The following is a 12,044-nucleotide window of genomic DNA, read 5'->3' on the forward strand; positions in this document are numbered from 1 at the left end:
CATCCTGACCAAATATGCTAATTGCTTTCCACTCCAAAATCACACAGTTGTTTGGAGCTTTTCAGTCCCAGAGTGTGAAGAACTAAATTCAAATCTAGATTTTGAGTGACAGACATTTTTCAGTAAAGCCATGAAAACTTCAAAATAGCTCAGAATTAAATCTAACCTGATCTAAATTTTACTCAGCTCGTATCACTACCATATAAAGGCTTTATGAAGAAAGAGCACTCTCCCTGAGCCCAAGGCAGTGCCCAATTGGCCATTTTAAATCCTGCCATGGCACCTGATTGGTCAGCCAGAATGGGCTGGAGATAGGGATGGAGGTTATTTAGAAACTGGAGAGCATACTTCAGTCTCTTCAGATGGGGAAATTTTTTCCTTCACCCTCCCAACACATGGATCAGTTACACCTTATTGCCATGGCTGGATGCAGATTTGCCTCTGTGTTTGCTTTAGGTCTCCTTAGAGTTGCACCAGATTTTACTGTCTACCACGTATGGGATTAGGAAGGCATTTTCCCTCTTTGGTAAATTGACCCAAATCAGGGTCACCTTTCCATGGGATTCTTCCCTTCCCTCTTTTCTGGTATATGATCAGAACTAAACTTCATCCCCAAGGTCTGGTTAGGCAGTGCCCTCAGCAGTCCACATCAGGAGAGCTTTTGCAACACTCAACACTAAAGGTTATAGGATAATCTGTGGCAACTACAAGATCCCTGGTGGTGTGTAACATGTTTCTTGGCCCCAAAGGCGCTCACAGACAACAGCAGTATGGGGACAAGCCTCGCACTGAACACAAGTATGGTGTGGCTGGTTCCTTTCATGAGTCTAGAGCTATGAGTGGGGCCTGCTATAGTTCTGTACTGAGTCCCAATGGTTGGTTGTCACAATGGCCCAAATGAGTTTAGATATTTACCTGGCAGGTTTAATTAACATTTCAATGAAGTTGCAGCCACAGGCCTTTACAATGTAACAAGATTGTCTGTCTTTATTTAGGGCTTCGATTGGAGGCATATGATGACACTGGGCGGCATCCATTCTTAGTAAAGGATCACATGAATCGTTTTTTCCCTCAAATTTTAAGGATTCAAAGAGGTTTCTAAATATAGGGCTCAAAGGGCCAAATCTTCAGCCAGCCTTCACCAATACACATGTAGAATATGAAGGAGCAGCCCATTTGCACAGGCAAAACCCAAGTTTACACACACAAAACACAGCTCAAAGCAGTTTATACTGCACCATTCTCCATTTTACACATGCACTTGTGGGTTTAGTAAACACAAAATGGATGCATGTATAGATTGTATGGAGGATAGCTATAAATTTGACCCAAATAAATGTAATTTGCTTTAAAATAGCTAAATCCTGCCATGAGATATATGCATTACTCTCAGTGAGTTACATGAATGTATCTACAGACAGAATTGAGCTCAAATAGCCAAATTCATTGACTTATGTCAACAGAGTTACACAGTTATTAAATACTGCCCAAAGCATATAAATACATTATTTTTCTCTACACCAGTGGAGACTCCATTGCACTCTTGCTAGTGATGGGAGAATATGATCCACTGAATAGAATAATATAGTAAACACTAGAGCTGGTCAGAAAACTCTCTGACTCCTGGCAGAACCAATCAGCATTAACTTACTTGGGCAAAACTCCCCTTGAAATCAATGGCAGGTGCTCAGTGCTTTTGAAAATCAAGTCATTTAATTAGGAGTCCACAGTATGAATGTGCGTGCTTAACCTTCAGCACCTCAGGTTTGAACATTTGGAAAACTTGTCTGGAGAATCTGGATCAAGCCAGCCAAAGCTTCAGATTGTAAACTTTTGGGGGCAGGAACCTCATCTACCTCTATGTTCGCACAGTGCCTAGTACAACAGTGCTCTGAAACTGATCATGGACTCAGGGTGCTACCATAATACAAATAATTAACGAATACTCAAACAAATTAAATGAATCAAAGGGTATCTTTGTATCTGTCTGGGATTAAAACTATCCCATTTATTTCACAAAGAACTCCATCTGCTTCAAGCTCTCTCTGTGATAAGTCACAGAGCCAACCATAGTGACTGCTATGGCAATGATAAAACAAGTGGTCCTGAATTTTCAATTTGCATATTTAAACTGTAATTACAATCCTCCAATTCATTTTAAATAATCCAGAATGGGTGATATAGCCGCAGCTGTGGCTAGCGAGGCTACGTGAGCTGGAACCCCCTTAATACAGAACCCATGAGCAGGGAGTTCTCCAGAAAGGATACTTTGGTCTGGAATTTATTCCTACCTACCCAGCTCTAAACAGCCCCAAACTGTTGATGTTTAGGACGTGCTGCGAAGAACATCTCTTTGCTAGAGCTCTGGGGATGGTTGAGGGTGAGGGAGTTGATGGAGTTGGGTTTATTTTGCTGCTTTGAATTACTGGCTGGTTATGTTAATTTAATTTGCTTGTGTGTGTGTGGTTTCAGTACACTGCTGGGTGGTTATTCTTGTAAGGAATGTTCTTTGCAATAACTGTTTGAACGCACAGAGCCATGGATAGGCATCCCCTCCGTTACATTGAAATAAAAAAAAACCCAAATAGTCATAATAATAAATATCGCCATTTCTGACGAATCAGAGTTTCCACTGCTTCTCTGCAGGGCTTGAAAGGCTGACATGCTGTTTTGGGTCCTCTAGAATCTGCTTTGAGGCCTCAACCAAATGAAACATTCAGCCCTGCTGTGTACAGCAGGGACCACAACAAAGATTGTGGTTTCTCCCACACTCGCCTTAAATAGATTTAAATTAATGCTATTCATCATTGGGTGGAAAAGAGGGAAATATAAAAATGCAGTAACTGTAGACAAGTCAAAACCCAGCCAGCAGCATTGGGTGACTTTCTTACCAACACACAAACCTCACAACTATAAAGGCACTAACCTCCATTCAAAGACTTCTCCTAATTTTTTACCCAGACTATCTACTGTCTCACTCCAGATCACTTCTGCTTGTAGAATAACACATGTAAATAATATTATATTACTTACTTCAAAAATCACCTGGCAAATATCCTAGCCACATTAAAAGCATATTTAGCCAGTGTTTGTTTGGTTGTTGGTGGGGAAAGGAGAAAGCTAAACCACATGAGTGAACTGCCAATGGTTCATGATATAGCAAACAGTCACAAGCTTCTCTTTAGCTAGGGTCAGAATTAACACAGCCACTTACCATCTCAGTTACAACAGCAGGGTGAAAGCAGTTGTCCCAACCTAAATCCTGCTTCTGTCAACTACTGTTTGCTCCCGCAAGGAGCAGAGACTGACTATTCCACTTTCCAAAAGAGAATTTTTTGATGGGCAAAGATATCTTTCTACACCATAGACTGTGTGTGTATGTGTGCGCATGCGTACATGTGTGTTTGTGATATAAAACTATGGTCATCCAGAGATTTTAGTCTTTGTATTCTAAATCCAGTTGTGAGTACTTATGTTTTCTGCAGGCTTCTTAATGGGAGCCTTTTATGGGCTTGAAATTATACAAGATCTGATCATCATTGATGGTGGAAATAGGTTGAGAGCACTACATCTCATATTACTTTTAACCCATAGATGTTTCTCTATGGCAAGAAGACCCATGAAAAACAAACATATAAATATTGAGACATTAAGAGATTTTCTGAATATTGATGTAGCCAGGTTCCTTTGGATCTGCACACGCAGCCCTGTGTGTGTGTGTTTGTGTATACACACACACACATATATATACACATTTTTTCTGCATATCTGTTTTAAGTATCAATGTAACTGCATGTTCTGAAGTAATGCATGTGTGTCATTAACATCCAGCCTCACGTGTGAAACGTTTAAGATTGCTTTTGACATACACTGGACTTCAACAGCCATGTACTAGAAGTCAATTTCCAACAGTCTTATAGTGAGGATATGCTTAAAATATCTCCAGATATACATATAAATTGCACAGAGCATTACACATTGACTTCATGACAGATATGATGGTATGTTGAAATGTGGCCTTTTTAAAAATCATTAAACACTATTCTAATGAGCATTTGGTATGAATCTTGGGAGGAAAAAAAAAACCCTACTGATCTTACACCTGCTCTTTAGCAGTGGGAAGTGGGTTCTCAATCTGTTAACACGACCATCTGGCCAATCTGCATATCGTGGCTATCTGTATGATGGAATGGCAATAATGGAGCCAAAATAAAAACAAAATGCATCAAAAACTAACAGTGGATTCTGTCTTTTGATTTAAATTAAATAATAAATGCGGTCTCAGAGAAAACCAAGAAAGTACCCTAAGTAATTAAAAATGAGCTTTCACTACAACATAATTAAGGTAACAATATGGTGTATGTAATGTGGTAATCGGTAACACTTTACACAGTAAAACACTAGACTTTTGCAGAGCAGATATCAGGGGTTCAGGATGCTGCGACAGCTCTTTTCATGATGTACAGTATTGTTAGAACACCTTTCACATTACAGATACATACTGAACAACTGAAGCTATTAACAGGATTAATGCAGTAACAATCAATAACAATTGCACTAAAAGATGATGGCGCAAAGTGTTATGTACCTTTCTGACTTGGAACTAAAAGATACTTACACCGATATTCTGAATATATGCAAGTATGTTTCCTGTATGTGCATTATTTCAATTGATACTCCTTTATTATAGTGTAAGTATAAATATTAAAATGTCACCAATCATAGCATAAAATGTGTCTATTTTAAGTTTAAAGTCATGTGTACATACTATTGCATAGTAAATTATTCACAGAAGGTATTTCAATGCTAAGTAAACTTTCAGTTACACAAATACGTTAGACTTATTTCCACTTTGACTACATTTTTTAATATTATTAAAATCAGTAAAATGGTTTTATTGACATTAAAAAATCCCAGATTTATTAAAATTTAGCATTTTTAAATGTCCATCTTAAAGATTAAAAGATTCTAAGTGGCAAATTTCTAGCTAGCTTTAATTCTTGCCTAGAGTGGATAATGTCTGTCAAAAAATCAAGTATTGTGTTGTTATCACTTTGTGGCCTATAGATTACAACCTAGCTTTGTCCATTCAAGAAGTTTGTAAAAAAAACTGACCTCTCAGAAAATTTAACTACTTCAGCTGCGCATCTTTTCTACAATCTGATCACATTAGCAGAAGTAACTCTGAAGCAGTAAAAAACTCAAGAAAGTTCTTGGTTGAGTGCTTACTAATGAACAAAGGTTAACTTTATCTAAAAGGTCAAATGCCTGGTGGCTAAGGTTATGACCTTAACAACTTAAATTGTGACCTTGCCACGTGCCTGGTTTATTGTAGACTCTGATACAGATCATCTGGTAAAGGACTGGTCATAAATTAGCTTTACTGTTACACTCCCACAAAGAAAACGGTTTGCCACAGCGTTTTCCAAGTTGTCATTTGATACATGTGCAGAATAAATGAAAATTAAAAAGCCAACCCAAGTTAAGGGTATGAGAATACTTTTCTTAAACAGGTTAAAAACTGCAAATTGGAGCCGATGCTCTACAGTTCAATACATTTTTGGTCACCTTCTAATTCAGAAAACACTGATATTCCTTGTTTTCTTACAAAAATGGCATGCAGCTTGTCTATTCACATACTTGAGTTTTCTTGTTCTTTATTTAGTTGTTCTTAAAAGAGAATAATTCATTTCTGTCACTGAATCTGCTTTGTCAGAAGCATTATTTAAATTTGGGCACATGTATTCTCTTATAGATGACAGTGTCCAACTAAAGAGAAAGCCTGGACTCAAAGCAATAATTATCGTACACTTTTAGATGGAAAGGAACATCTCACTGTTGAAATCATCTAGAACAAGGCATAGTGGAACAGAATTAATTTATTAAATAAACAAATAAATAAATATTAAAAAGAAGCAAGCATTATGGGTGAAAAGGCCACAATGGTTTTGGCACATATCTGAAAGCACGTTTCAAAGTCTGCGCCTCCTGCCAATACTGGCAACTTCTCAAAACTTTTAAGGAGGTAAAAACATTGTTTAGTGTTTACAAATCTTCTGCACTATAGCAGATGCCTGTCAAATCAGCTACATGTAAGTTGACCAACCTACCTAATAATTGTGTTGGCAACTTCTTTGGAATAAATAACAGGTCTGTAAATCTCTGAAATCAAGTCTGAAATATTCTGAGACAAAGGAAGCTTACTATTTTCTTTTGTCATTTTCCTGTTGCGCACACAGCATTAGCTGCCATTACTGCGGTTCTGTGAGCACCAATCACCATTGACTTGGCCAGTGTTCAGGTGTAACAAAGAATTCTGGGATACATCAGAGGAAAACACAAAAGACCCAAAAGGTAGCCTGATCCATGATGCTTTCATTACATCTTTTTTAGACAAATACTACACTGCATGCTTCCTAAATATCATTTTATAACCATTTTGTCCCACCTTACGATTAGATTTACTAACATCCTAGCACAAACTAGTGCAATAACAGTGTAATGCAATATATATAATCAGTAAACAACAGGTAAAATATTAAATTGTATAGTTAGCGTGAGAGGTTTACAGTTTAAAAGAGGCTATAAATGTAAATAAAGATTAAGTCTAATGTTTAAGTTCCTGTGGCAAAGGTTTAGTCCAAAGAACAGTAAGTGCAACTGCGGTCTGTTTGTTACCACTGTCATAATGATAAGATGGTATGCCGCTAATCAAAATATTATTAGACTCTTTAAATATCTAATGTGTGACTGCCATAACAGAAAAAAAAACTATCACTTTAGGCCTCCTTATATTACATATGTACTTAGTTTGGCTGCTTGTCTCTCTCTGTCTCTCAACCATATTCTATCTAGACATATACAGAATGACAGACAAAAACGATAATGTGTTCAAGTTTTTAAGGTAGGAGGACACTGGTTTCTGCTGACACTTTACAGTGCTTTTCAGAAGCCTGCATTTAATTCATGAAACATAACACTAACTAAACAACATGAGTGCTAAACATAAGTCTACACGAATTGGTCATTCCCATTTCTCTATACCATGTAGTAAATAAATCACTCTTCCTGTAATAGTTGCCTACATTTTCTTCTCCAGAAATGTGAATTAATGAAATCACATCTAATTACAAAGTTTCACAGCTTAACTATGTAAAATACCACAATGTTAGCCAAAGGTGCCTTCTAACCATAGTGTATATCAATAAAGTTACTGAAGTGATACTATGTATCGCAACGAATACTGATTTATTGAAGACAACTTTCGGATAGTCAGCACTTTCTGTATCACCCAAAAAGAATGCTAGATAATAGATGTATTCTCTTCTTTTAGCAAGATTTATATTATTATTATTGTTATTATTATATATTTATTATGTTTCTATTGATAAGAGTCCACTGACTTCTCTTTGCCCCTCCCCCCCTCCGCCCCTCCCCCGGTTTCAACTCCCTTCAACCCCCTGGCTTAAATTACTGCTGTGAATGAAATCCAGTGAAACTAGTACGTATATATTAAAAGTCAACAAGCTCCAAAAACTTGGGCCTAATGTTTCATACACAGCAACTCTGTCAGAAACAAAATGATTGAAAAGAAATGCTACAGCATGTTATTTTATCCAGTTGACCTATTAGGTAGCCTCTGAATATACTAATATTCACAGGCAGGGTGTGGTCTGCATTGGAGTCAGAGACAAGATTGCGAATTTCATGACGTGTAAAAGCGTTTTCGCTCTCCTGAATGCAATATTGTCAAACAAGCCATCAGTTCTTAGTATCAGTCAGATTCTAAGTGTATTCATTTATTGTATGCAACTTCCATTTTTAACACTAACCTTACTTTCCTCATTTGATACCATAGGCCTTTATTTTAGCCACAATCCACACTGCACTGTTACATTTACATATTTGTGTGATTTCTTTGCTTTTCTTTCTGGGACCAATCCTGCAAGATGCTGAGTACCTTCACGTATCACCCACATCAATACGAGCTGAAGGCACTGACTGGGTCTTGCATTGGTCCTTACCACCACTGGGCTTTTGACACGTCTGTTTCCCTGAATTTATTCCTTACACGACACAACACACATACAAAGCTAGTTTAAAAAAAGGTTTAGCTACCTTCTTTCTCTTACCAACATTAAAATAAGGTCCATTTTAAACAGGCCTCTGGATAGTTCTAAAAGACAGCCTTTAACATTTCCTGTACTAATCTTAATGTCGGCCACTTCTGAAAGCAGTTTAGATGTGCCAAACATTTGACTGCTGTTAGTATTGGAAAACCAACATATCTTGACACTACTATTTCCTAAAGGCAACAAAAAAAGTGAGAACACCTGTTCATTCACAACTAGAGTATACTGGTGTAGATTCTCTTACTTGTCAGGCCTGGAACTGGCGATAAACCATGCTGCCAACCACATTTACAAGGCACATATTCTCCCAAGTTCAAACACTGACTCATACGGTCTCTGACTGGTCATAACACTCAACTCAGATGGTACAGCAGAGGACTGTAGATATACAGAAAGTTGGACAACTTTGTATAAATGCACTTACCTGCTGCGTGCACAAAGTATGCCAAATATAAATCGAGTTCCTTAACAGAAACTCCTATATGATGTGGCTGTACGCACAGCCCTGGGTTAGAGCACTGTGGGGACTTTACAAGGCGTTCGCCATCAGTACTTTCGAGCGGAATACCTTTAAATAAAATCACCATAACAAGGTCCAACCTCCAGACCTTATCTGCCTGGCGTAGGCAGTCAATTCTTCTCATCTTGCCCTTCTGGTCTGGATTGGAAAGAACACAACATGGAGGCTTTTTTCCTGTGACTGTGAGAACAAAATCCTCTCGGTACTCAGGCCTGATATCTTTCCGTAGCTTTGCCAGAAGTCTGGATGCCCATTTTTGTTTGACCTCAGGTTTTTCGCTCAGCAATTCGTCCTTCACTGCTCTCTCTTCCTCTTTTGACATGCGTTTTTCATGTTTTTTGAAGTATTTTCGTTTTCGGGCTTGCAAGTTGAACCATGTGTATGCAAATGCTCGGACGTGAGGCAGAAGTGCTTCGATGAAGGGATGAAATTCATCCTGGAAAAATGATAAAAAATTATATTGATGTCATGAAAACACAAACAAATCAGTCACAGAGTTCAAAACAACTCCTTAAAATACTACTTTAACACACAAGAAATTAATATCCTCTAGAAGTGAGAATTAAGTAATGACAATGTGTATATACTACGCGGTGCAGAAAACACAAGCAGCTTTGTAATCTCAGACACATATACTGTACATACTGTACATACACAGTCACACACATACTATACATACAGCTATACATATCTATATATAAACTCTTTCTCAATATTATATCAGCCTAAAGAATATGACACTGCTATCACAGAGGGTAGAGACCAACTAAAATACACATAAGTGTGAGGAAGATTCTGTAACTATTACACTCAGTCCTAAAACTTAAAATCATTAAAAAATAAAATAAAATAAAAGTTTAAAAATAAGTGAGTGTAGTGACCTTAATCCATTTTCAAAGAATGCATATCTTACTTTGCTCTCTCCCTGACCCCACTGCTTGTGGTGTGGCCAGCATATGCCCGCCAATTTGGCAAATTCTAAACATTTGGATGCCAATCAATGATTGTATGGGGAAGTCTGAAATACAGCAAAATTTTCCCTAAGACATATTTGGAAATGGCAATCTGCAGTGTAATAAAATTTCAGTATAAGTGATTTTATAACATAGTACAAGGTGCCTCTAATCTCTGTCTATTGCACCTCTAGAAACAGTAAATAATGTAACCAGTTTGCAAATTTCTCCAGCATGCCTAACAGTAAACAGTATTAAAAACTTAAACTCTACCCTTATAATTAAAAAAAAACTGTTTGGTTTATATGTAGCCTACCAAAAATAATAAATCTGATATTGTGCCATGGATACAAGACAAGTTCTGAGGGCCTTCTATTTAAAAAAAAAAAAGAGAGAGAGAGATAGAGGGAAGCTTATACGTAAATATTAAGGCACAAAATCTTAGCACTGCCAGAGTGATCCAAACTCAAAAAATGATTTATTTTTGTTAAGACATTTTGTTTTATTTTTGTTAATATATTTTAAAAGAATTTACCACATTTATAATACTTTTCTCCACCTGAAAACATTGCTTGCCTTCAGTAATAATATTTTAAGTTCACTCATCTTACTTGAGAGAGAAATATTCAGTACTGAAAAGTTTCTTGAACTTGAATAAATATGTTGCAAGAAAGATCTATATATTCAACTTTTTAAATAAATAAACATACCTAAAAAGTACTACATAAATCAGACAGGGAGATCAAATCATGTTATAATTCATTATATTCTGCTTGTTATGTTTCTCTATGTAATACTGTTACAGGATGTTACACTATCTATAGAAAAGCATATACACTTTAAGGACCCAGTTCTGCAAACATGTATGCAAAGGACTAATTTCACTCATGAGGTCGATGGGACTGTTCCCATGAATGAAGTTACTCCCATTTGTGGGACTGGGCCCTGCGGGGCAAAAAAAAAAAAAAACACCATGAAACTGCACAAAGCTTCCTACAGCATGTTAAACTCTAATTTATGTCCATTCTTCCAAGGTAAAAGGGTTGGTTTTTTTCAGTTCAACGGAATTTCTTCACTTACATTCACATGTAGGGTATGTCACGTATCAAAATAATTTCATAACCTTAAAATAATATTGTTAGAATATACTTATTCTACAGCTCCAATGGCTTTTTTTATTTTCTTTTTTTAAATAGGCTTTGCTGCTCAAACAAATATAGGCAAAACCAAGAAATCAGTGATAGGAACATTCTATTAGCAAATTCCTGTTACAATTCAAGACCTTGTATTAGCTTTCTAAATGGCTTAATTGCATGTATTCTCTGTGGTTCCTAAAATTTAAATATTAAAATTGGTAAACAGCATTAGATCATTTATACCAGAAAAAAATGGAGATTGTTAGAAACTACAGAAAATGAGAGACAGATATTTCAATGCAGCACGACAGTGCAGGCGTCATTACAAATATGACTGATAACTAAAATATAATATGTAAAAATACAATAAATTACTTTGGTGAGTGACACTTTTCCCCCCTCTGTTGGAAAAGATCCTGGTTTCAAATTTCAGTAAAGTAAAAAAAAAATAAAAATTGCTGCCAGGTTTCAGCCAGTAGATTGAAAAAGTAAGAAGAGAAGGCAGCAAACGTAACACGTGTAGCTGCACTTTCACAAATCAAAATGGGTTTAGAAGAAAAAAAGGTAAAAGCTGCAAGGCACCAGAAGCTATTAAAAATAACAAAAACACACTTCTGATCCTTAATGTTCTCCCCCACCCACCATTTTAGAAGAGCCGATAGTGCGAAAAGCCCTTCTGCAAAGTCAACGTTTATCTGCTAAGGTATACACACAATTCGCTGAAAAGACCTACATTGATATGGAGGATTGTTTTAAGCATTAATAAATTCTAAATACATCTTGATTTATCCAGAAATATTTAACTTTCTGCTTTCAACTGTACTTTTTATTGACTGATTCCATATGCCCATGACTTTTTTGGACCTAGGCTGGATGCTATCTAAAATACAGTTCCTTTAGTCTGTCTTAAAGATGAGCTACAGAGAACCTGAAAGGAGGGCAGGGGGAAAGGAACAGGACGGGGATGACTTTAAAAAAGCTCCGAACCATTATATGGCCAAAAGACCAGGATATAATTTTAAGCGGTTCTTTGTCTGTATTAAACTGCTACATGCTACACCACATATATATACACATAACATAATCATATAAATAGTCTAATGTGAGTTTTCAAAATGAGGTACTAAGCAAAAAGGTTAATGCAAGAACAGAAGACTGACAGACTAACTCATCCAGCATTTTGAAGTGTCTTCATAAACATATTCCCCTGTAAAATCAACCAACCTAAATCTCAGTGACAAGGTATTAGCAAAATATGAACAGGGATAAAGGAATCCACTACCAATCCAACCAAATTTGATGT

At 36.7% G+C, this 12,044-nt stretch overlaps 1 protein-coding gene across 17 annotated transcripts in view; it reads right to left on the reverse strand.

The window, feature by feature from the left end:
• NFIA (nuclear factor I A) overlaps positions 1-12,044 on the reverse strand; it is a 466,574-nt gene that overhangs the window by 300,079 nt on the left and 154,451 nt on the right. For all 17 annotated transcript variants that reach the window (XM_037907918.2, XM_043552640.1, XM_043552638.1 and 14 more), the window contains exon 2: positions 8,557-9,088. In XM_037907918.2, the coding sequence (XP_037763846.1) occupies positions 8,557-9,088 (532 nt within the window). The remainder of the gene's footprint in view (positions 1-8,556; positions 9,089-12,044) is intronic.

Source organism: Chelonia mydas, chromosome 8, assembly GCF_015237465.2.
Source record: "Chelonia mydas isolate rCheMyd1 chromosome 8, rCheMyd1.pri.v2, whole genome shotgun sequence".
In the NCBI taxonomy this organism is placed as follows: domain Eukaryota; kingdom Metazoa; phylum Chordata; order Testudines; family Cheloniidae; genus Chelonia; species Chelonia mydas.